Source organism: Stenella coeruleoalba (genome assembly GCF_951394435.1).
Source record: "Stenella coeruleoalba genome assembly, chromosome: 18".
Taxonomy (NCBI): Eukaryota; Metazoa; Chordata; class Mammalia; order Artiodactyla; family Delphinidae; genus Stenella; species Stenella coeruleoalba.
In genome coordinates, this window is record NC_137164.1 from 17,545,294 (window position 1) to 17,570,444 (window position 25,151).

A 25,151-nucleotide genomic window follows, 5' to 3' on the forward strand; every position below is an offset into this window, starting at 1 on the left:
TAATGGATATTTAGTTTCCAGTTTTTGGCCATTACAAATAAAGGTGCTGTGAACATTCATGTACAAGGCTTTATGTGGATATATGCATTCATTTCTCTTGAGTAAATGCTGGTAAAAATATGTAGAAGCTAAATAAGGCCTGTAGTGTTAGTTTTCTGGTTTGGATATTGTACTGTAGTTGTGTAAGATGTTACCACTAGGGGAAGCTGAGTGAAGGGTACACAGGACTTTCTGTATTATTTTTGCTACTCTTTGTGAATCTATAATTTTTTTAATAAAATATTTTTTAAGAAGTAATTTATCTTAATGTGTAAAATTGAGAAGATACGGGTAGGTAAGGAAGGAAAAACTCACATTACCGATATTTACATCATCTAGAAATAATTATTAGTAATATTTTGATGTATTTCCTTTCAGTGTTCTTGATAGATTTTATTCTTCATTGTGGTTATTTTTACCCAATAGGATCATGTTTTGTAACCTGGATAGCAGATGCTATCTTCCTGCCTATTAATGTTATGGCATTATGAAAACAGTTTATAATTTATGTATTCATTCAAATTAAGGTGTTTGCTTCTAATTTATTTTCTTTTTTTTCTATCTCTAGTTGATGACAGTGCAATTTTGGATTGCCAGTTCAGTGAATTTTATCATACTCCTCCACCTGGTTTTGAAAAGATATTATTTGAACAGCAGATCTTCTGAATGTATTTGTTTTTGAAACTTGTATTTCTGCACTGTTAAAAGTGTTTACCATTTAATAAAGCTTTACCTGACCTACAGATGACAATATATCCTTAAAAATATGCTTGTTAATGGTGTCTAAGGAACCAAAGTATACAATATACCATCCTGAAGTTGTGATTTAAAATACTTAGGTTTTGTGATAATGAAATCAGCATTTGGGGCAGTTTATTTAATTCTTATTTAAATAAATATGACTGTGGGTTTGATTAACAGTATTAAATGGAAATACGTATATAGATATTTAAAAGGGAATCTTAACATAAAATATTTGTTTTGATAGAGATACAGAGTTGGGGTGGAGGTTTTTGTCATTCTGAAGTGTAGACCTCATTAACTATTTTAAGTCTGCAGTCCAATAATTTTGTGTCTCAGTGTCTTTTTTATATAGAGTATAACAAAGTGACAAGTTTATGTTATTGGCAACTTCATTTTTGGCGATTTATTTACTATAAAATGTACCACTTTTCTTAAAATTTAAATTGCTTATTTTGTTTGTATGTCATTGCTTTTGATTTTCTTTGTGAAAGGAGATAAGTGTTGTAGTAGCTGTCAGAGTATTTTGTTGAAGACCGTCATGCTGTGTTACTTCAATACCTGAGTAAGTATTGGTTGATTGGTGATGTAGCCTACACAGCAGACATTTAGAATAGTATCATGCTTTCAACTTAAGTGGAAATGAGATTATTCTTTTAAGGACTTTTATTTAAGTGTGCATTTTTCTGTAAGGAATAATAAAATATTAGTAATTAAGGACTATTCAGTAGTATATTAAATACATGTTCTTCCTGTTTTGTTAATTATACAGTAATTCACTTCACCCTTGATTATTTCAGAAGTTTGGAGATAAGTGAATTCTCTCCACGACCCTGAGCCTTTGCCTAGTTTTCAGGAAGAATCCCTGACCTTTAGATAACACCCTACTAAGCTGAACAAATCACTTTCTATATCTGGTACAGTCTCCTTTCCAGATGGGCATGCAAAGGATGCATGCGTTTCACTCCTTTACCAACGTGGAGCAGTATGTTGTACTAGAAAAACAGGGCTTTAGAATTGAAGGAGATCTAAATTGTAGTTTTGCCACCTGATCCCATTATCTCTTCAGGCAAGTTCCTCAGTCTTTCTGAGCTCAGGTTCCCCATTTATAAAAGGAATAATCATACCCTTGATGAGATTCTGTAACTAGTTAAATAATATTACATACGTAAAACACTTTTGTCATCGTAGGCAATTAACGAACGTAGCTTCTTTGTTTTCTCTGCTCAGTGGTTTTCATAGTGTGGCCTTCAGACCTCACTTGAGAACTTGTTAGAAATGGACACTCAGGCCCCACCCCCGACCCACTGAATCAGAAACTGCTGGGGGTAGCACCCAGGAATCTGTGTTTGAACAAGCCCTTCAGGTGATTCTGATCCATGCGAAAGATTGAGAACCACTGCTCAGGAGAGAATTCTTTGAGAATGATTGCCTACTCTAAATTTTCTAAGGATTTAAGACTTATTTTTGCCCCATAGACAAAAGAATCCTGCACAATATTTATTTATTGTTCCATTTGATAGACACAAACGTGACAATGTTTTGAAAACATAGATATACTTGAGTAACATCCCAAATTTACCTCTGTAGATATATAGAATTGAACTAACTTTATATTGTTTATGCATTTTTACCTGACTTTCTGGCCTAGTAGTTTTAATTCATAAAGAATATGCTTATTTTGGAAAGAGAATTAATATGACTACTGTTTGCTCTCTTTATAATGTTATCTACCTCCTATTTATTTTTTTAAAAGCCAAACTTTTTTTTAATCATCATATTCTTTTCTCAAGACTATGTTTGATACCTCTAATCATACAGAATAGGTACAATACTAAAAATGGTACATGAGTTATGTCCATGGCAACAGTTTGATGAAGTCTAGATGTGTTTTTAATTTCTAGGTATCTAATTTCTCTTAGGAAAATTACCTATAACCTCAGTCTAATCTTGAGGAAAATCATCAGACAAATTCCAGTAGGGGGGCGTCCTACAAAATACTTGAGCAGTACTCCGAACTGTCAAGGTCATCAAAAACAAGGAAAGTCAGAGATACTGTCACATCCCGGGGAGCCTAAGGGAACACGACAAGTCAATGTAATGTGCGAACCAGGAACAGAAAAAGGACATTAGGTAAAAACTAAGGAAATCTGAATAAACCATGGACTTTAGTTAATAATAATGTATCAATATGTTTACTAATTATAGCAGATGAACCATAATAATGTAAGATGTTAATAACAGGAGAAACTGGGAGAGGGGATATATAGGAACTCTGTACTATTGTCTCAATTTTTCTGTAAATCTAAACCATTCTAAAAAAATAAAGTATTTAAGAAACTATGTTGAGCTAGGAAAAATTTAAAAATAAAGCCTTTCTTGAAGCCAGTAGACCATTAGTATGATATACCTATAGCCTAAGTATTCAATGATAGCTAATAAATATAGACATGGATGGGACATAAAACATTCTTGTATTTTAACACACAATTTGTTCCTGGCTGAAGAGACTGTCTACTGTCTTGATTCTGTTTATTGCAAAAATCCATTTGTTCACACTGGTGTAGTTTTTTTTTTTTTTTTTTTTGCGATACGCAGGCCTCTCACTGTTGTGGCCTCTCCTGTTGCGGAGCATAGGCTCCAGACGCGCAGGCTCAGTGGCCATGGCTCACGGGCCCAGCCGCTCGGCGACATGTGGGATCTTCCCGGACCGGGGCACGAACCCGTGTCCCCTGCATTGGCAGGCGGACTCTCAACCACTGCACCACCAGGGAAGCCCACTGGTGTAGCTTTTTATACTCACATTGAAAATTAATCAGTGATTTATTATCCATATTATTATTTCAGTGATTTAAACATTGCAAGGGACTTGCAATGTTAGATATGTGAAACAATGAAAATCTCATAAATAATAAGTTTACATTATTAAAAACCAGAAAAAGAGAATTTGGCTTTTAACTGCTTTTGGCTCATCAGTTAAGATTATTTGAATATATTTTCAACTTAGATTACAAAGTATTATAATTTAAGAATGGTACAAAATATAATTTAAGGCTTTTAAAAATCATTAACAAAAACAGACACATGTATGACAGTGTTGCTCACATCTCTTTTTTTTACTGTATGTTTACTTTTTCTTTTTTAACCAAACAGTTGTTTTTTTTTTTTTTTAATACTTTTTTGGTTGCACCACACGCCATGTCGGATGTTAGTTCTCCGACCAGGGATGGAACCCATGCCCCTTGCATTGGAAGCGAGGAATCTTAACCACTGGACTGCCAGGGAAGTCGCTGTATGTTTACTTCTTAATGTAAGTCTAGATATGGACCAGCAAAAGCATAGCTGGAAATGGAAGTGAAATCTTAGAGTAATCTTGATAAATTACATTAAATCAATAATTTCCTTTACATAACGTAAAAACACTAGATATTGTGAGTGGAAAATTTATAATCAAAACTGTGGAGTTTCCCTGTACATAGTACTCATAAATGGAATATAATCAACTACCACTTACATTAATTTGCATTGTTTATGCAACCTGGCAGGGAAATACTTTTGGGAGCTAACTGGACTGCACGTGAATGAGTGGAAACAATAGTATCAATTAAACTCGTGCAATAGGATATGAGACTCCCTTTCAACTTGCTCTTTTAAAAAAACTGAGACCAAATTATTGAAATAATGAGTATAAACACAACGTTAGATATAATTAGCAATATAAATGAATCACACACCACCCAAGACTTCTATAGAAATTTAAAGGAAAAATTGTCCCAGTATTAACTGAAATGTGTAATCTGTAATTCCGTAGGAATCATTACAATGTAGTCATTCAAAAATTGAATCACTTATGTGCTGTGTTTCATAAATACTTAAACACAATAGTCCCTGGCCTCAAGGAACTCTGTTAATGGTAATTCATTCATAAGTATGGCTCTACAATACCCAAGATATATTGATAAATGAAAAAAAAGTTGTGAAAATTTGTGTGTATAATCTGATTCATGGTCCAGTGGGTAGGACCCAGTGCTTTCACTGCCGGGGCTGGGGTTCAATCCCTGGTCCTGCAAGCATAGAACAACCGATAAAAAACAAAACCCAGAAAACTAGAGCCTTATGTATAGGAAAAATATGATGTAATATATACATCAAAAATACCATATCTTGGGAATAAGATTACAGGGATCTAGCTCTTTCATTGCAAATTTATCTGATAATTTTTTTACAATAAACCTATTTTGGGAAAAAGAATTTTAAACAAGAGGAAAGCACGTGACTCTGGAGGAAGCCCTGTACACTAGAGAATGGGGGAATTTTACATTCACACTTAGAAATCTAAAAGGCTGCAGTAGAATCACAACATGATTACTTAAGTACAGGATAAAAAGTGTTTCATGGCAATTCATCTTAAAGGATTCAGAAATTTTAGTCTATGCCATGCCTGGTACCACTACAAACTGGGTCCCCAGACCCAGGCAAGTAAGTGCTAATGAAGCCACATGTGGAGTAGACCAGTTCCAGCAGACACTGCACTTGAAATCAAGGGCAGTGATAAACCAGCAAAGGCTACCAGGCTGCTGAGAAGCTGCTTAATTAATCCATGCATGAATGAATGAATGATCCTTGACACTGGGAATGTTGGAAGAATGTATTCAACCCACTGGGCTGTTGAAGCTGGTATGACTTGTGAAATGCTAATCATTTGAAGAAGTTGACTAGAAATAAAGCCAAAAAAAAAATCTGTAGATTCATGTGTGTGATTCTCACAAATGTATTTCAGGAAAGAGAGTCATAGATGTGTTTCAGATATCTGATGGTTCATCACTTGAAAAAAAATGGGTAGACTTATTCTCTGTTGCCCCGGAGTAAGAATTATTAGAAGGTACAGGGAAGCAGATTTTAGTTTAAGATGGAAAAGAACTTTCCTACTTAGTTCACTACTGAAATTGCTGCCTTGCAAAGAAATGAACTTCTGGTCCCTGGAATTGTTTTAACAGTTGTTTTTAAAATGTAGATTTTGTTCTTATTCAGGTATGGTGAGCAGGAAGCTACTGCCGTTGAAAAAGATAGTGTTACAGTTTCCAAGAGGAGAGGGCACACCTTGCCACACAGGGACTCACAGGTAAGCATCAGGGTTGGTCAGGAGGCCGAAGGAGCAAGGGGAAGGCATGGGCGTGAGCCCTTATTGTGGTTCCATGTGCAAGGCAGGGTAAGCATACTCAGGATTGGCTAGTTTGAATAGTTTCAGCAGGCTCTGGGGTACAGGGGCTGTCCCAAGTTGTCTGGTACCTGGCTCTGGGGTGAGTAGGACAGGGAAATATTGATTGACATGGAAAGTAAGAGCCAGGTAAGGAAGGTGGGGGGCTCTGGATTGGTTGGTTTGCAAATGAAAGTCAGGCTCCTTGGGACGAGTGGTTTGCCTTCTTTAGGAATTAGCTAACCGTGGTGAAGCAGTCCCTCCTCTGACAATAAGGCCTCAGTAAAGCATTAAGAATACAGAAAATAGGGCTTCCCTAGTGGTGCAGTGGTTGAGAGTCTGCCTGCCGATGCAGGGGACACAGGTTCGTGCTCCGGTCCGGGAAGATCCCACATGCCACGGAGCGGCTAGGCCCGTGAGCCATGGCTGCTGAGCCTGCGCGTCCGGAGGCTGTGCTCTGCAACGGGAGAGGCCACAGCAGTGAGAGGCCCACGTACTGCAAAAAAAAAAAAAAAAAAAAAAAAAAAAAATAGAATACAGAAAATAAGAAAATATAATCAATACACAGTCTAGATGACTATCCCAGAGATCTCATAAATATGGTTCCCACTGGATTAGAGACCAAACTAGATGTTTTCTAAAACTCAGTGATTCCGATTCATTCAGACAATTGCCGAGTCTCCAAATAAGTTAACTTGAAAACAAGGAAATAGGAGATGCAGGATCTCCAGGGATTTATACAAGGATTTGTCACATTAAAATTTGTGTTAACAATGGAACAGGATAGAAAGCCCAGAGAGGACTTCCCTGGTGGCGCAGTGGTTAAGAATCCTCCTGCCAATGCAGCAGACACGGTTTCGAGCCCTGGTCCAGGAAGATCCCACGTGCTGTGGAGCAACTAAGCCCACGCACCACAACTACTGAACCTGCGCTCTAGGGCCCAAGAGCCACAGCTACTGAAGCCCGTGCTCCTAGAGCCCATGCTCTGCAGCAAGAGAAGCCACTGCAATGAGAAGCCCGCGCACCACAATGAAGAGTAGCCCCTGCTTGCCACAACTAGAGAAAGCCCGCGCAGCAACAAAAACCCAACGCAGCCAAAAATAAAATAAATTTTAAAAAAAAAAAAGAAAGCCCAGAGATAAACCCACTCACATATGGTCACCTTATCTTTGATGGAGGCAAGAGTATACGATGGAGAAAAGACAGCCTCTTCAATAAGTGGTGCTGGGAAAACCGGACAGCTACATGTAAGAGAATGAAATTAGAACACTCCCTAACACCATACCCATAAATAAACTCAAAATGGATTAAAGACCTAAATGTAAGGCCAGACACTATAAAACTCTTAGAGGAAAACATAGGAAGAACAGTCTATGACATAAATCACAGCAAGATCTTTTTTGATCCACCTCCTGGAGAAATAGAAATAAAAACAAAAATAAACAAATGAGACCTAATGAAACTTAAAGGCTTTTGCACAGCAAAGGAAACCATAAGATGAAAAGACAACCCTCAGAATGGGAGAAAATATTTGCAAATGAAGCAACTGACAAAGGATTAATCTCCAAAATGTACAAGCAGCTCATGCAGCTCAGTATCAAAAAAACAGCCCAATCCAAAAATGGGCAGAAGACCTAAATAGACATTTCTCCAAAGAAGATATACAGACTGCCAACAAACACATGAAAGGATGCTCAACATCACTAATCATTAGAGAAATGCAAATCAAAACTACAACGAGGTATCACCTCACACCAGTCAGAATGGCCATCATCAACAAATCTAAAAACAATAAATGCTGGAGGGGGTGTGGAGAAAAGGGAACCCTCTTGCACTGTTGGTGGGAATGTAAATTGATACAGCCACTATGGAGAACAGTATGGAGCGTCCTTAAAAAACTACAAATAGAACTATCATATGACCCAGCAATCCCACTACTGGGCATGTTCCCTGAGAAAACCATAATTCAAAAAGAGTCAAGTACCACAGTGTTCATTGCAGCATTATTTACAATAGCCAGGACATGGAAGCAACCTAGGTGTCCATCGACAGATGAACGGATAAAGAAAATGTGGCACATATATACAATGGAATATTACCCAGCCATAAAAAGAAATTGAGTTATTTGTAGTGAGGTGGATGGACCTAGAGTCTGTCATACAGAGTGAAGTAACTCAGAAAGAGAAAAACAAATACCATATGCTAACACATATATATGGAATCTAAGAAAAAGAAAAAAAAAGGTCATGAAGAACCTAAGGGCAAGTAGGGAATAAAGACACAGACCTACTAGAGAATGGACTTGAGGATATGGGGAGGGGGAAGGGTAAGCTGTGACAAAGTGAGAGAGTGGCATGGACACATATACACTACCAAACGTAAAATAGATAGCTAGTGGGAAGCAGCTGCCTAGCACAGGGAGATCAGCTCGGTGCTTTGTGACCACCTAGAGGGGTGGGATAGGGAGGGTGGGAGGGAGACTCAAGAGGGAAGAGATATGGGGATATATGTATACATATAGCTGATTCACTTTGTTATACAGCAGAAACTAATACAACATTGTAAAGCAACTCTACTCCAATAAAGATGTTAAAAAAAATAAAAAAGTACAGCATAGAACCAAGGAAAAATAAATAAAATATAAAATGATATATTGCAAAAAAAATTTTTGTGTTAATTCTGAAAAGGGGAGATGATACTATAGTTTATTGAGGAATGTAGTGCTAGTTCAACACGGTAAATAAGAGGTTTCACACAGTTTTGTGAGTAGACAGAAGTGACTTACCAGTGATGAACAAGAAACAGTGAGATTGTATATTTGGGGATAAATTGTATGATGGTCTCCTAGGTCTTATTTAAGGTCACACAGAGATCTCTGAAGTGCCAGTCCAATGTGTGGTCACAATCAAAAGCATATGTAAAATGTTATTATCAGAAAGGGTTTTGAAAATTAAGCAGAGAATCTTATCAACCATGATAAGAAACAAGACACAAAACTTGTCCTTCCTGACCTATGTTTGGTTCACTTATTGCGTTTCTGGTGAAAAGGTGAGTTGAAGAAGCTCAAGGAAGAAGAGCACGAGTGACCCAGAGAAGGCACACGAGACACAACAGCCTTTCGGTCTGGAAGTCAAGGCTGAGGAGGAACGTTACCCCAATCTATAAAATCGTGGTGAGTGTGGATGGGTGCGGTGAACTTGGACTTGCTGTCAAATTCCAAAACACTAAAAATTAAGGCAGCAACCCTTGAAACTTAAGGAAAAGAATATTTAGAGGCAAAAAGCTCCATATTATCTTCATACTGTGTAAGAAACAGGATTGCGAGGTGGTATAGGGAGATGTTTTGAAACTGAATTGTTAAACGAGAAGGCATGTTGGAGACCATTTGTCCAAATCCTCACTCCTGCCATGGGGAAAGCAGCCCAAGAGAGGTTAGGTGTCTTTGGCAAGGTGATATAGTAAAATCCAGGTAATTGAATATTCATTAAATAAATATAAGCACTTACTCCTTCAGGCACTGTATAAAGTTCATTCTACACTGCCATGTGATTAGACAAATCCGTTAACAGTTTCTAAAGGAAAGGTTTCTAAAGGGTTTTTGATAGAAGCTAGGAATCTAGGAGTATATCTGCTTTAACGCTGAGAACATGAAAGATAGTTTAGCAGTCCTACAAAACACATACTAATACAACTGTCCAAGACTGAACAAAGGCCAGGATAGATCATTAGAGAGATTCATATTTGATTACCCTTATTCAGTGGCTGGTTCTTATAAAGGTGCCAAAAATGATGAAATAAATATCTGCCTTTCGGGATTATCTGTGCGACAGCTCTCCATTAGCATAAATAAACAGCAGTTAATGATTCACTGACTGTCATTCCTGGGTCATGTGCAGACATGGAGGTGTGGCCTCAAAGACAATTAATGAGAAAACATGTTTTTTGGCCTTATGTTACATTGTTGTAATTAGATTGGACTATGTACACTGAGGCTTAGAAATTTACAATACTTTATACTAAAGAAGGGGCTTCCCTGGCGGTCCAGTGGTTAGGACTCCATGCTTCCACTGCAGGGGGCGAGGGTTCGATCCCTGGTTGGGGAAACAGGACCCCGTGTGCTGTGTGCGGTTAATTAAAAAAAAAAAAAACTAATGAATTTTACTACAATGTGTCTTCTGTTGGCATTCCTGAATTTTTTCCTGGACCTTGTTCCTCCCATTAAACTCATTTTTAGAAAAGGCTCAGTATTTGCTGGACTTTACAGATTCAGACTTTATGAAGATTCAAACAATGAAGCCCATCTTTTTAAAACAATGTTTGGGGAATTCCTTGGTGGTCCAGTGGTTAGAATCCGGTGCTTTCACTGCCGGGGCCCGGATTCAATCCCTGGTCGTGGAATGAAGATCCCGCAAGCATCGTGACGTGGCCAAAAAAAAAAAAAATTTTTTTGAAGGATACTTTAAAGCAAATATAATAATAGAAGTTAAATTACAGGGAAAATGTTTAAACTCATCACAAGAACAATGTTCCCACATTTTAGAAGCATACATATATCTTCCTGTAAGCAATTGTCACACTAGTTATAAAACAGTTCCTGCCTATTTGTTAAGGATTTTGGAAAATAAGATTGGTATACTTACTGGCATAACTTATATATTATCCATAACTCTTCTCAGAAATGGTGGTAGAACCCAAATAAGCTCTTGAAATCTCAACATGATACAGTAAATTTTCTTTTTGATTCTTTTGGGAAGACTGAACTTATTCATTCAACAAATATTTTTCAGCATCTACTATGTGCCAGGCACAAGGCTGGGCTAGATGGAAAGATGAGTAAGGCAGTCTTCACCTTGAAGGAAGCACATGACCATGCTTATGGCTCCATAACATGTATGCTCCACCAGCAGGAACAGAAGGAAATTGACATAGACTTGTTTTATCTAGCATTACAGTGAAAATATGTCACGGTAACAAGTAGACTAGAATCATTCTGTATTTCAGTCAGATGCTCAGTTGGTGGGGTTTCTACTTGAATAACCCAAACCTTCATTCCCAAAAGAACCCAGTAGTCAATTATCTTGTTTTTCTGTTTGTTTGTTTCTATGGTTTCCATTAACCCTTAACGTTGGTCATGGAAATCCTAAAGACACCCCAGAAAATCCCCCATGTTCCAGATGTAGTCCTCCTTGTCCCCATTGTGTAGCAGCAACTCACTTTCCCTTCGGTAATTAAGGTCAATCACTTTAGTCATTAGAGTAACACTTTTTCTGCCTGTTGGTTCAATGGCATGAGGAGCCCAAAATGGCCAGGTGGAAGCCTCACCATCCAATCTAATAGAACCACTGTTATTTCCACTGGTGGAAAGATTTTCTCTTTGGGGACGAAGACCTCCCAGCCAGCAGAGCTCTCATCAGGATGACAAGTGAAAATTACCTGTGAGTGAGTTATTGGGTATAACAGTAAGAAGAGCCACTCCTACTTTCACCCCTTGATTCTGGACCATGTGTTCTGGTTATGTTCTGGAGACAGCAGGGTTATTCCCCAAGGGGCACCTGCCTCCTCTTTAATCAAGGAGCTTTGGGTCTGTGAATTGACTTACATTTGGAAACTGGATAAGATGCCCTGACTGTCCACGGTGGTGACTCAAGTCAGGTGTTTGGCTACCAGACCTGAAGTTTTCCCCTCTCATATAGATCAAGCAGTACTCTAATAGACTGTCTACCTATTTTATTCCTAGGAGTAGCATGATAAATTAACCACCATCAAAGATCTCTGCAGGCCAAGGCATTCTGATTACCCCTCACAGTAGATGCATCCAATTTGTCTTTGGTGATTAAGTGCTGCCACTACCCCTGCCACTCTGAGATCCATTATCCCCATTAGAATTGGAAAGACTGTATCAGTGGTAGTACCTTTTACCTGTCTTACCAAGGAAAGCAACTACAGAGATCTCCTTTGAGAGAGCTTGCAGGGGCTCCACTCATGAATGCAATTCTCAATGCTTTAGTGAAGGAGATGTGCTCTGGGCCTTGTCATGGAGCATAGCTTGGGGGTCAGGAATGAACAATGATGTGATGAGAACAGTAAAGAAATATTTTTTACCATCTTCTGGGCTCCGTTCACAATTGAATAATTTTTTCCTAATAATACAGACTTTTTAGATTTTGCAGATCTTTTAGAGCATGGCAGAAGATTACAGAAAGATATTAGGGTATTTCTTGAATCAAAGCCTCAGGAGGGCCAGGAACCAGGAAAGTTTCTGGATTCCTGAGCTGCATTCATGTGTGTCTCTTCTTTTTAAAATTTTGCCATCATTATGACAAAATTCCCATCCTCAGTCTTGGATTCTCCATTCACATTCTAGAAAAAGAAGCTGAGAGAATTCCCTGGCGGTCCAGTGGTTGGGACTCTGCGCTTCCACTGCAGGGGGCACGGGTTCGCTCCCTGGTAGGGGAACGAGGATCCCACAAGCTGCATGGCACAGCCAAAAAAAAAAAGTTTAAAAAGAAGCTGATTTCTCTTTCTCCTATTTTATCAATTTTCCTGGAGCCTCTACTGACCAAAGCCAAATTCAGTTTCAGATTCAAAGGCATGCTTTTAACTGGCCAGTTAGCAAGTATTTTAAAGAGCAAATACCTTTCACATCAGTTTCCACAAATGTATCCAACATCACGCTTTAAACTGGGAACAGTGCTTGGGGAATTACACAGTGGTATGTATAAACCTGAACAGGCTATACTCACAAGGAAAAATATGTGATTTATCTAAGCATAGTAAATACTTCAGAGTTTAGATTTCAGAGTAGGAATGTCTCATGTAAACAGTAGCAGTGACTTTCCCTATAGCAAAATTTCTAAGCATGAGAATACATCAAAGTTTTGTAAAGAACATTTGCTCAGTAATATCTTTGCCCTTTTATTTGTAGGGTAGAAGAGGGAAGAAATTTGAAAAACATACTTATACTACCTTCTCTTTTCTCATATCCTTTTCCTTACCATAAAATAAAATTACCGTGCACTGAATTTCAAGACCAATGCCATATCACTAAAGCTGTCAAGGTTTTGCAAATTTACACCATGACAATTCAGTGCTCCTTGACTGGCAGACTTCTCTCTGGGTGTGGGTATCCCTGAAGCCTCCCAGATCCCTGTGTCATACTGCTTCTGAACCACACAGTAGCCAGGCCTTTAAAGGAGAAACGTAAAACTCATACAGTCAGATGAAACAGATTTGTGCTCTGTTAACTCTGTCTTCACTTTTGCCTACAGAATGTAGGGTTCTTGAGGTGCCTGACATATATTGTTTTTAAACCAGCTCCATCATTTCAAAAGCAAATGGTAGGAATATTTGCTGAGAAGAACATACCTGAAACATTACATTCTGATCCATGGGCAGTGAAGATTCCATTTTCCTGTTCTTTTCCACCTGGGTTTTGGTTCTTATCCCTGCTGTACCCTCTGATTAATACTTATTAAGGTTGTGGTTTCGTGGTTTTTGGCTGCCACTTCTTGCCAAAGCTACTTGGTATCTCTGTATATCTAAGAGGGTCCCATCAACTTATGCCCTTCCTTTTTTCCTTTTCTCATCTACTATGTTGATTGCACTTGAACTCAATGAACTTTCAGTCCCTGGATTCCTTTATTTTAATCAATGGAGCTTTCTAACTTAATTGGCACACTAAGCAAGCCAGACCTGCAAGCCAGACCTGCATGTTTGATTAACCATACTGCTAGTCGTCGTTAGCCTGGAAAAAGTGTTCCAACTTCCAGACCTTTGGGAAAATCAAAGTGAGTTCGAAGGACCAGTCTGTAGAAACATGAACCAATCTGGACAAGCCCAACTATTTTGGGAAGTAGATAGCCTCAGGTATACAGTTATGGATTAGGATTAATCATAATCCTATTTATGACATACTTTCCTCAATGGTCCTTAGGTGGCCTCTTCCAGTAGATATGATTCTATTGGTATAGATATAAATATAGTTGTAAATATAGATAAGCACCCATGAACTCACCATCTAAAGCAAAAATTAAGACCTTGACAAATTATGTCACTTAGAACAACAGAAATTTATCCTTTTCTAGTTCTGGATGGTAGAAATACAAAAATATGTCCAATCTCTGTCTCTGTCTTCACATGGCCTTCTCTGTGTGTTTCTCTGTCTCTTCTCTTATAAAGACATCAGTCATTTTGGATTTAAGGTCCACCCTACTCCCGTATGATGTCATCTTAGTGAATTACATCTGCAAAGTCCAAATAAGGTTTCAGGAGTCAGAACTTCAGCATACTTTTTGGGGGACGCAGTTCAACCTATAACAGTATATAAGTGTCCAAATTTAGAAGAAAATGCCAAACCATTTCCCAAAGTAGTTAAAAAATGTACACTCCCACGAGCATTGAAAAAACTTGGTATTATCAGACTATTTAAATTTTTACCAACGTAATGAGTGTAAAATGGTATGTCATTGCAGTCTGGATTTATACTTCCAAACTAATAATTATGGTAAACATTTCTCCATATATTTATTGCTCTTATATTTCTTCTTCTTTTTTTTTTTTTCCTGTTGGGCTACTTATGCTTTTTTTGTTTTCTTTTACTGATCTGTAGGAGTTCTTTGCATATTCATACCAATCCTTTGCCAGTTTTATGTATTTTGAATATCTTATATATATAACTTTTCACTTTCTCTAAGGTAACTTTGATGAACAAAAGTTCTTAATTTTATATAGTAATATTTATCAGTCTTTTATGGTCAATATTTTTTGTGTCTTCTTTACAATATCTTTCCCTATGCCAACATCTTAACTGTGTCTATCTCTAATTTTCTACAATGAATTTAAAATATATTTTGGGGGGATGTCTGTTCAATCTACCAATAATCAAGAGAAGATTGTTGAAATCTCCCATTACAGTGGTGAATTTACCCATTTCTGTCTGTCGTTCTATCATTTTTGTTTCATGAATTTGGCATCCCTTTGTTTATTACATACATAGATGCTATGCATCTTTTTGCTGTTGGCTTTAGATCCATTTTATCTAATACTACTGTAGATAAACCAGCTTTATTTTGATTAGTACTTTCCTGATGTATCATTTTGCATTCATTTATGTACAGCCTTTGCATTTTCCTTATGCTTTAGGTTTGTCTCGTGTTAGCAGCACATACTTGGATTTTTTTTATAAATTTATTTTTTATTTATTTTTGGCTGTGTTGCGTCTTCATTGCTGCGCGTGGGTTTTATCTAGTTGCAGCTAGTGGGGGCTGTTCTTCATTGTGGTGCGTGGGCTTCTCATTGCAGTGGCTTCTCTTGTTGCAGAGCATGGATCTAGAGCACAGGCTCCGTAGTTGTGGCACATGGGCACAGTAGTTGTGGCTCACAGGCTCTAGAGCACAGGCTCAGAAGTTGTGGTGCATGGGCTTAGTTGCTCCGTAGCATGTGGGATCTTCCTGGACCAGGGCTCAAACCCGTGTCCCCTACATTAGCAGATGGATCCTTAACCACTGCACCACCAGGGAAGTCCCCATGCTTGGATTTTTAAAAAAATCCAAATTGTCAATCTTTTTCTTAAACTGATTAATTTAGTTCATGTATATTTGCTGTAATTATTTATATATTTGGACCTGTTTCTGTGATCTTAATATTTTATTTCAGTCTGACCCACTTTTTCTATACTTACTGTTAACCATTTCTTTAATAGGTATATATTCCCCAAATGAGAGCTTTATTGTACCCTCATATCTCTTCATCTCTACTCCCCAAATCTACATCATGTTATTACCTACACTTTAGTGCCAGCTTATTGGGAATATGTGTTCTTTTTTCTTTAGTCATAGCTATTCTTTTAAGTCAAACAAATTTTACCAGTGGACTTGATCAACTTTACTTCACATATCTCTTGCAATATCTGCTAGATTTTCTCTCCCCTTATTTAAGCCCTTGGTCCAAAACAGTTTCCAATGTAGTCTTTGTGTGATAAATTTTCTGGAGACTTCTATGCCTGAGAATATTTTTTAATCATGCCCTTGCTTTTGAGTGGCAGACTGGACATAGGAAAGAGGCTGTTTCTGATTTCTGTTCCCTCAATATTTTGAAAATACCACTCCACTATCTTCTTGAATCACTTGTTGCTGTTGAAAAATTTGATGTCAACCTGACTTCTGTCCTCTTTTTGTGATCTTCTCTTTCCCTTTGCAGTATTTTAGAATTTTCTCTGCTTCTTTGAAATTCTTAATTTTACTATAAAATTTCCTGGTATGGATTTTTTCATTATTACTCCTCTATAACCCTTTCAATCTTTCATCTTTTATAATTACAGAAATTATCTCAATTTCTCCTCACATTTCTTCCTCTTCATTTTTATTTTTCCTCTCTTTCTAGGATTCTTATTAGCCACATGGTAGTACTCCTACTTCTATCTTCCAAATAACCTAGATTTTAAAAAATATTTTTTGTCTTTGTCCTTTCCTCCTTCCTCTGGAAGATTTCCTTCACCTGGTCTCCCAAGTTGCTAATTTGTTCTGCAGCCCTATCCATTCTGTTATTTATCCATCTGATGGATTCTTTTCAGCTATTATGTTTTTCACATCTAAGATTTCTTATCAGTTTGTTTTCTTGTTTTTGTTTATCTTGCCATATATTCTTTTATCTCTTTGTATGTTTATTGGGCCAAAATTAAATTAGAGTCATTTGTTTTCATATGTATACTTGGATTCTGTAATCTAATATGTTATTTTTCACTTCAAATAGTTGTGCTTCTCAAATCTCATGTTACTTGGATGTGTAAATTCATCTTCCCCTGGAGGTAGAGGTTTCTCTGTCTGGTAATGCATAGAGAGGAAGGCCAGTCCTAATTAGGTCATTCCCAGGCAGCCCCAGTTAGCCCAGAGGGTGGGGTGGATTAGGCCCAAGGTGGGGAAATAAGCCTGGGCACAAGAAAACCAGGGTCACTCATTCCCCACCACAAAACACTGAAGTCAGGACTTCACTCTTTGTCTTTCAGGGATCTTCAGCATTAGAAGGAGACTGTCTTGGACTGTAATTTGCCAGCCCTGGGGGTTTGGAGGGGAAGGGGAAACAAACCCAAAATAGTCCTCATTGGATTAGTCCTCATTCCAAGCACAATTATTGAATCTAAAGTTGTGAATCTAATTTGTTGCGTATCACTGGGAGGCCAGTCCCTGGCAGATTACCCATCAAGGGGAAGATTTGTGCTAACATTCTCTTTCAGTGAGTATCAGGAAATCTCCATTGTCCAGTTTTTCAAGAATTTCCCAATTCCATCCCTTCACATTTCTTCTTCTGTGATTCTTTTCCCTCTCCTCCTTCTTCAGACATCTATTAAGGCCTCCTGCAGGTCAGGCACTGTGCTAGGTCCGGATTCTGACAGATGTGAAGAGCAAATGTTCTTCAAAAATTAAAAAGGGGGAACAGAAGTGGGACCAAGGCTAGAACATTAAAGACAAATTTGGCCTCCTTTCCCTGGCAGCAAAGCAAGGAGAGAAGTGCTGCCTTCCTCTGAGGTGGAACCTAGAGATGGTGATGGAAAGGTGTTCTAAGCCAGTGGTTCTAACTTTGGCTTCTCCTAGAACCACCTGGGGAGCTTTTTAAAATCCTAATGTCCAGACATACACAGTGTCAATTAAATCATAATCTGTGGGGCTGGAACCCAGGCATCAATATTTTTAAAATTCTCCAAGTTAACCCAATATACACCCACGTTTGAGAACTACTGCTTGACTATACATACAGGCAGGCACCAGGTTTAGAATCAGGAGTCCTGGGTTAAATCCCATTATGGGTTGAATTGTCCCCCAAAATTCCTATGTTGAAATTCTAACCCCCAGTTCCCTAGAATATGACTTTATCTGGAGATAGGATCTTTACAGCGGTAATCAAGTTGAAACAAGTTCACTAAGGTGGGCCAATATGACTGGTGTCCTTAAAAAAGAGGAAATTTGGAGACAGACATGCATACAGAGAGTGAAGACAGCCATCTACAAGCCAAAGAGAAAGGCCTGGAAAAGATCCCTCCCTCACAGTCCTCTCGGAGGAACCAACACCACCTTATTTCAGACTTCTAGCCTCCAGAACTGTGAGACAATAAATTTATGTTGTTTAAGCCACCCAGTTTTGGGTACTTTATTATAGCAGCCCCCTCAAAATAATACAAATTCCGATGTAGCCATGCTTCAACTATGCAAATAACTTCTCTTAGGGTGCTTCAGTTACCTTATCAGGAAAACAGAGGATAAACCCTCCCTTGCAGGGCTGCTGAGAAGTTTAAACGAGATAAGGTAAATGAAGAGCACCCAGCACCCACACTGGAACACAGTAAGTGCTCAGTAAATGCTAGCTGAGTCTGAGTCTTTCCTGCTTGAATAAACCAAGTAGCTCTTTCAGCTTACCCGACTGTGGTCAGCTCGGCAGCCTGGGGATGCAGCCTGCTACCGACAGGATCCGCCCTAGGCCCTCAGAAAACAGTGAAAGGCCTTGCCGGCTCTGGGCAACTCCTTTCCACCCTGTGCCTTGGCCTAGGGAGACCCTAAGCTTTGTCTTCAACCCTGTCGTAGCAAGCAATCCTTGCTCCAGATGACGGTCTCTAGGAGGCGCGCTGTCTTCAGAGCTCGGGCCTGGACTCGCCCCTCAGGCGGAAGGAACGCGGAGACTGGATCTGAGGCCCGGCAGAGGGCGTGCCTCCAGCTGTCCCGCGTCTTCCCCATGGCAGTTTGCTCGCAGTAACTCGGGAAAGCGGAAACGCTCACTTTCCAGGGCTTCGCTGAGCGTGCCCTGATGCCCAGTGTCTACATCACTTACTCTGGACAGTCCTGTTCTTTTCTCACAAATAAGTAAGTTAAGGCTCAGAGAGGTTAAGTAAGTGGCCAAGAGCACACAGCTAGTGGAATAGAACCCAGCTCTGCCTGACTCCAAAAGCAGCACAACACTTTTGTGGCCAGAAGCCCCAAGTGTCCAGCTCTCCAGCGGGGGCCAAGTGACTTGCAGGCCTAGTCATGGGCCCAGCAGAAGACCCCAGGGACAAGAGGGCCAAAACAGCTTTTATTAATACTTGCCTTTTCTCCTCAGAACCTGCTGCTGCTTCTGCAGCCCTAGGTATGTCTGTCTCTCTTTGCATCCACTGGTGATTTTTTATTATTATTATTTATTTGTTTTTTACCACCCTAATTCTGAAGGTGAAGGTGTTGAGGGTTAATTCCTTTTCCTTCTTTTCTCCTGTTCTCTATCCCTCAGGATGGTTGATTTTCACAGTCACTTCAAAGGAGTATATAGGACAGTGTAGGAGCAAGTGTTTTTTTTTATCGCCTCTCCATTGAAGGAGTCAGGACACATTAAAAAACAACAGTAGTAACTACATGTAATTGACTGCTGATGTCTACACTGCTGGCCAACGGCAGAGTTTTTCCTCCAAGACATGGTCTCCTGTGCCAGAGAAAATAACTACTGTTAATTTGATGTTTTGTGTCACTGAATTTGTACTCTGCGGCTGTCCAGGTGATATTCTCCAGCTCCTTCCTGCAGTCATCCATCCACCCACTCACCCATCCATCCTGCCAATAGTTCAGGGCCCACAACATGCAAACCATGGAGGAGTGTACCTTGCTAGGTATCTGCAGCTGTGATCCAGCAGGGCAGCGCTGACGGGAGAACTGGCACCAAATGCATATTCAGAAAACACTCTTTAATGCAGGACATACTCATGAAAAAGATGCCAGTTCTTTCTGGATGTTTTGTTGTTTGGTCTTGTAGCAATTCTTTTTAAGAGTATAGGAGTGATTACAGGAGCAGCTGGAGGCTGGAATTCTGGTCCTCTCTATTGCACTCACCAACCCCAGATTGAGCCTGTGGACAAGGCCCTTGGCTTCTGTGTTTGTAAAACAAGGAACACAGGCTCCTTTCTGACTCTGCTGGTCTCTCATGTCGCAAGCTGGTGTTGAGACTTCCCTGGTGGCGCAGTGGTTAAGAATCCGCCTGCCAATGCAGGGGACACGGGTTTGAACCTGAGTCCTGGAAGATCCCACATGCCGCGGAGCAACTAAGGCCATGTGCCGCAACTACTGAACCTGCGCTCTAGAGTCCGCGAGCCACAACAACAGCCCATTTTCCACAACTACTGAAGCCCGTGTGCCTAGAGCCCGTGCTCCGCAAGAAGTGTTGCAAGCTGGTGTCATCAACTGCTACAGCTTTGAGACAACTTTAACATCTCTCCTGCACACACTAAAGTTCACAAGCATAATGCTATGTGCAAGGTGAACTGTATTGAGATCCCTGGAAAAAAGACTCCAGGGCCGAGACAGCCTTCCTGTCCCCCACCCCTTGCTGTGCATTTGTTCTATAGGTTAGTGGCCTCAGGGAGGCCCGCCTGCCTCTGAGGCCCTCCCTAGCCCTTGTTCAAACGTGCCATCACCAATATCTAAGTAAATGTGACTGGGTGTCATGGAGAACAAAGACACTTGAAAGGTGCTAGTGGATGAAAGTCATAATAGAAGAACAGAAAGTCTACAGAACAATTCCGGTGCCTTGGGTAGTGCTGATGAATCAAATCTTCAGGCCTCAGCACCCTTTCCTTCTCCCTGTGCGTGGCCGAGCACCCTTCCCCAGCCTGGTGCCCATCCATCCAAAGCTGCAGGAGCAGGAAGAGCAAAGTGTCCAGAAGGAGGCAGCACAAGAGGCAGGGGCTGGCTCCGCCCATCAGAAGCTCTGTCCATGTGGGTGAGTCGCCTGGTCTCCAGGCCCAGCGTCCTTGTCTGTAAAACAAGGAGAGTAATGTCCAGTGCACAGAATTCCTACTGGGCACAGGAAGTGATGGGTGTAAAACACAAGCATGTGGTATGTGGTAAATCTTTTTTGTAAAGAGTCTTTCCTCCCCTGAGGTACCTGTACTTTGCCAGGGCACAAAGTCCAGTCAAAGGAATGACCTTGTACAGTAGATTGCATGTCATAACCAGGAAGGAAAATGTATTTGGAGGGATTGGTCATCTTTCCATTGTCATTGTATCCCAGCAAGGGGGCAGCTACTGAACAGAGACCTGTTCTGAGACTAGAATCTCGTAATAATGATGAGAGTAGAATACTGCTTCCCTTACATTTGTAAAATGATTTAGAATTATCAATGAATTCTTATTTGACTCTGAGAGTGCCCCTTTAGACAGAACAGATATAGTATGTCCACTGCAGGGATGTGGAGGTTGGAGCTCACAGAAGTGAGGTGACTTCCTAGGAAGTGACTTGAGCCCAGGGGCTTGACTCCTCTGGATTCCAAACTCAGTGCTCTTTCCACCATGCCCCCAACTACAAGTGTGAAATATTGACACTTGGCCAGACTGTTAGAGAGCCACAGATGACACATCACATTGTGTCCCACAGTGGCCAGTGCAGCTTTCCTGCAGGAGCACATCACCAACTTCCTGCTGGGAACTAGTGTGGTTTTTACCCACAGCTTTACTTCCCAGCAACTTTACTTCCCAGCAACTTCTCCAGAACATATTTGCCCCATACCATGGATAGAAGTGAACTTTTGATCTTGCCCAGCAAGTTGGCTTCTCCTCCATCCTCCCCTTTCCAGTGCACAGCACTGCATCTGTCGTTTTCTTTCTCCTAGAGACCTGCCCCTCACCCACACATCCCATACTCTGTCCTGGTCCTTCCTCCAGTGAAATATAGCTCCATGCTCTCTCTCTCCCCACTGCTCTAATCCAAACCACTTTCTTTTGTCTGACTTCAGCTTGCGTCTAATCCCTGGGAGAGCTTTTGTTAAAACTCAGATTGCAGGGCCCCACCCCCAGAGTTTCTGATTCAGTGGGTCTGGGATGGGGCCTGAGAATGAGCATTTCTGATGCTGCTGGAGTCCACACTTTGACAACCAAATAACTGTAATAGCCTCCAGATGCCACTGAACTTCCCTCCAGTCCTTTCTCTGCATAGCAGTCCAAGAGATCTTTGCAAAATCTCGGTTGGATCATATCACTTCCTTGCTGTCTTAGTCTGTTCAGGCTTCTATAACAAAATACCATAGACTGGGTCGTGTATAAACAACAGAAATTTATTTCTCACAATTCTCAAAGCTGAGAAATTCACGATCAAGGTGGCAGCAGATTCTGTGTCTAGTAGGGCCCACTCCATTGTTCACAGATGACTGTGTTTTCTCTTGTCCTTACATGGTGGAAAGGGCGAGGGAGCTCTTTTATAAGGGCACTAATCCCATTAATGAGAGTGGAGCCTCATCACTTTCCAAGGGCCCCACCTCCCAATACTGTCACATTAAGTGTTAGGATTTCCACATATGAATGTAGGGGGAACACAAACATTTGGCCTATAGCACTTGTCTAAAACCCTTCATGGCTTCTCATTGCACTTAGAAAGGGAACTGTGTCCGTCTTGTATCCCTTTGTGCTGGCACAAAGCTCCTTCAAAGTTCATGCCACCCTCCAATTGCCTTCATCTACAGCCTCCTTGTTCCTTAAGGACTTGAGTACTGAGCTCGCTATCTTCATTTTCACCAACCACTTCTGTCACTATGTGGGGAATGATCTATCTAACACTTTGGCCTCTATGTTCCTGACCTCACCTTGAGTGATCTGTAGCTTTCCATCCTGGGGGTCATATGCTTGACCTTGTCGTCACTTCTAAGTCCCAATTTGAAGCCCCTCATTTCTTTTTTTTTTTTAACATCTTTATCGGAGTATAATTGCTTTACAATGTTGTGTTAGTTTCTGCTGTATAACAAAGTGAATCAGCTATACGTGTACGTATATCTCCATATCCCCTCCCTCTTGCGATTCCCTTCCACCCTCCTATCCCACCCCTCTAGGTGGTCACAAAGCACGGAGCTGATCTCCCTGTGCTATGCGGCTGCTTCCCACTAGCTATTTTACATTTGGTAGTGTATATATGTCCATGCCACTCTCTCACTTCGTCCCAGTTTACCCTTCCCCCTCCCCATGTCCTCAAGTCCATTCTGTATGTCTGGTCTTTATTCCTGTCCTGCCCCTAGGTTCATCAGAACCATTTTTTTTTTTTTAGATTCCATATATCTGTGTTAGCATACGGTATTTATTTGTCTCTTTCTGACTTCCTTCACTCTGTATGACAGACTCTACGTCCATGCACCTCACTACAAATAACTCAATTTCATTTATTTTTATGGCTGAGTAGTATTCCATAGTATATATGTGCCACATCTTCTTTATCCATTCATCTGTCAATGGACACTTAGGTTGTGAAGCCCCTCACTTCTGACCACCTCTTTCTTTCCTTCTGGCTTATTGGTTCTAATGCTCGCATCCCAGCAATTCTCTGACCTCATCAATGCCCATGATTCATTGGCCTTATCATTTTTTCATCACCCATCATAGCTTAGGTTAAATGGCATATTTTTAAAAGCACTTCCTTATAAATACCACTAACTCTCAGCTGTCCCCTACTCTATTCCTATACCCAATCACCCAAAAAAGAACACCAGCTGGGGTGAGTGTTCTCACTTTAATTCATGGCCACAGATCATAAAAGTCCCTGCATACTGCCCACAAATCCTATATATTTCCCTTCCTACTTAAGCGGTGGTCCTAGACCAACAGCAGAGACATCACCAGGGAGTTTTTGCACATGCAGAAGCTCAGGCCCCACCCAGACCTACTGAATCAGGATCTACATTTTAACAAAGTCCCCAGGTAATTAATTTCCTCATTAAATGTTCAGAAGCGCTGTCCTGGTGGTTTGCTTTCTTGGATCACCAGAAATTCATTCATCATCTTTCTCTTTCTCTTCAAACCTTCTGAATCCCTGTGGCCCATCACTCAGCCTCACACTTCATTGAGAATCCCAGAAGCAGTCATACTGAATTCATCTTCCCATCACATCTTCAACCTGCTTCCACATCCCATCTTCACTCCCGTTACAATGAGAGAAGGGTCCCAGCTCTGCTGGAGGCCGTTGCCCTTCATTAGCCTCTGGATTTCATCCCTCTCTCTCCTCCATCCCTGAATCATGAGATGCTCCTTGGCTACTGGACGTGTTCTAGTTCCAGCTTAAAAGACTCTTCCCTGATCCCACATCCTACTCCTACTGCCCACTTTTTGGCTTCCCAGGTCCCCTTTCCTCCAGTATTCTCATGGCTCACTCCCTCTCTTTAGGTCTTTGCTCAAATGTCGGTTCAGTGGAGAGGCCTTCTCTGACCACCCTTTATAAAATCACACACACACACACACACACACACTCTCTTTAATTATTTTTATAACCCTTATCTCCACCTGGTATGTTCTCTATTTCTTTAGTGTTGGTCTCCCCACACTGGAATGTAAGCTCCAGGGAGCAGGGTCTTTTTCTGTTTTGTCTGTGGCCGTCTCCCCAGGGCCTGACAGTCACTCTTGTTGCATAAATAAGGTCTAGGCTGGAGTGCCGCATACCAGGAAGAGACAGAGCTTACCAAGAAGGGCCCTGGAAGGCCAAGACCTCAGAGACCCCTTCATTTGATAAGAGGTGATGGGACAAATAATATGTCTTTTTCATTCTTCATCGCTTTCTTAGGGTTCATTTATTGCAAGGATATAGAAATGTACTTGTCATGTCAAGTGAAAAAGAGGGAGACAGTTCTTATAAGCAGAGTCTCACTGAATCCCAGTGGGGAATTCAGAGGGGCCTCAGCAGATGGAAGGTCAGCAGATGGCCTCCAGTGATTCATTCTCCCCTCCCTGTATTCCTGCCCTGGTGCACAGGCCTCCTACACTGAACAGGCCTGACCTGTGAGTAACCAACAGGATTGTGGAAACAACAGTGTGTGTGTGGCTTCTGAAGTTAGATCATAAAAGGCACTGTCTTAGGTCACTTGCCCCAGGGGAAGCCAGCTGCCATCTCCCGAGGACACTCAGGAGTTCCCAGGAGAGGTCCACTTCGGGAGGAGCCAAGGCCTCCCGTCCACTACTTGCCAACCTCGAGAGCAGCCCCCTTGGAAGTGGACCCTCCAGTCCTCCTCAAGCCTCTCTTGTCTCTGCCACTCCTTTCTCTGCTCTGTTGCTTACTGTGGCCAAATGCTCTGTTGTCTGTACCATTCTCCCACTTCTCTCTGCAGATGACCTTTTCTGCTTACCTTTTTTTTTTTTGCGGTACACGGGCCTCTCAGTGTTGTGGCCTCTCCCGCTGCGGAGCACAGGCTCCGGACGCG

General features: G+C 40.8%; 1 protein-coding gene across 7 annotated transcripts in view; it reads left to right on the forward strand.

The window, feature by feature from the left end:
* The window catches only part of SPRYD7 (SPRY domain containing 7), a 61,701-nt gene that overhangs the window by 15,345 nt on the left and 21,205 nt on the right, over positions 1-25,151 (forward strand). The window contains exons 5-10 of one of the 7 annotated variants that reach the window (XR_013824946.1): positions 608-1,345; positions 2,703-2,913; positions 5,812-5,902; positions 9,026-9,149; positions 19,061-19,087; positions 19,226-20,333. Coding sequence is in view for 1 of the 7 variants with exons in the window: in XM_079903442.1 (XP_079759568.1) it covers positions 608-705 (98 nt within the window). In the remaining 6 variants the exon portion in view is untranslated. Of the gene's footprint in view, positions 1-607; positions 3,219-3,992; positions 4,904-5,811; positions 5,903-9,025; positions 9,374-19,060; positions 19,088-19,225; positions 20,334-25,151 lie in introns of those variants that run through there. The other 6 variants (XR_013824944.1, XR_013824945.1, XR_013824943.1 and 3 more) reach the window with 6 other exon arrangements.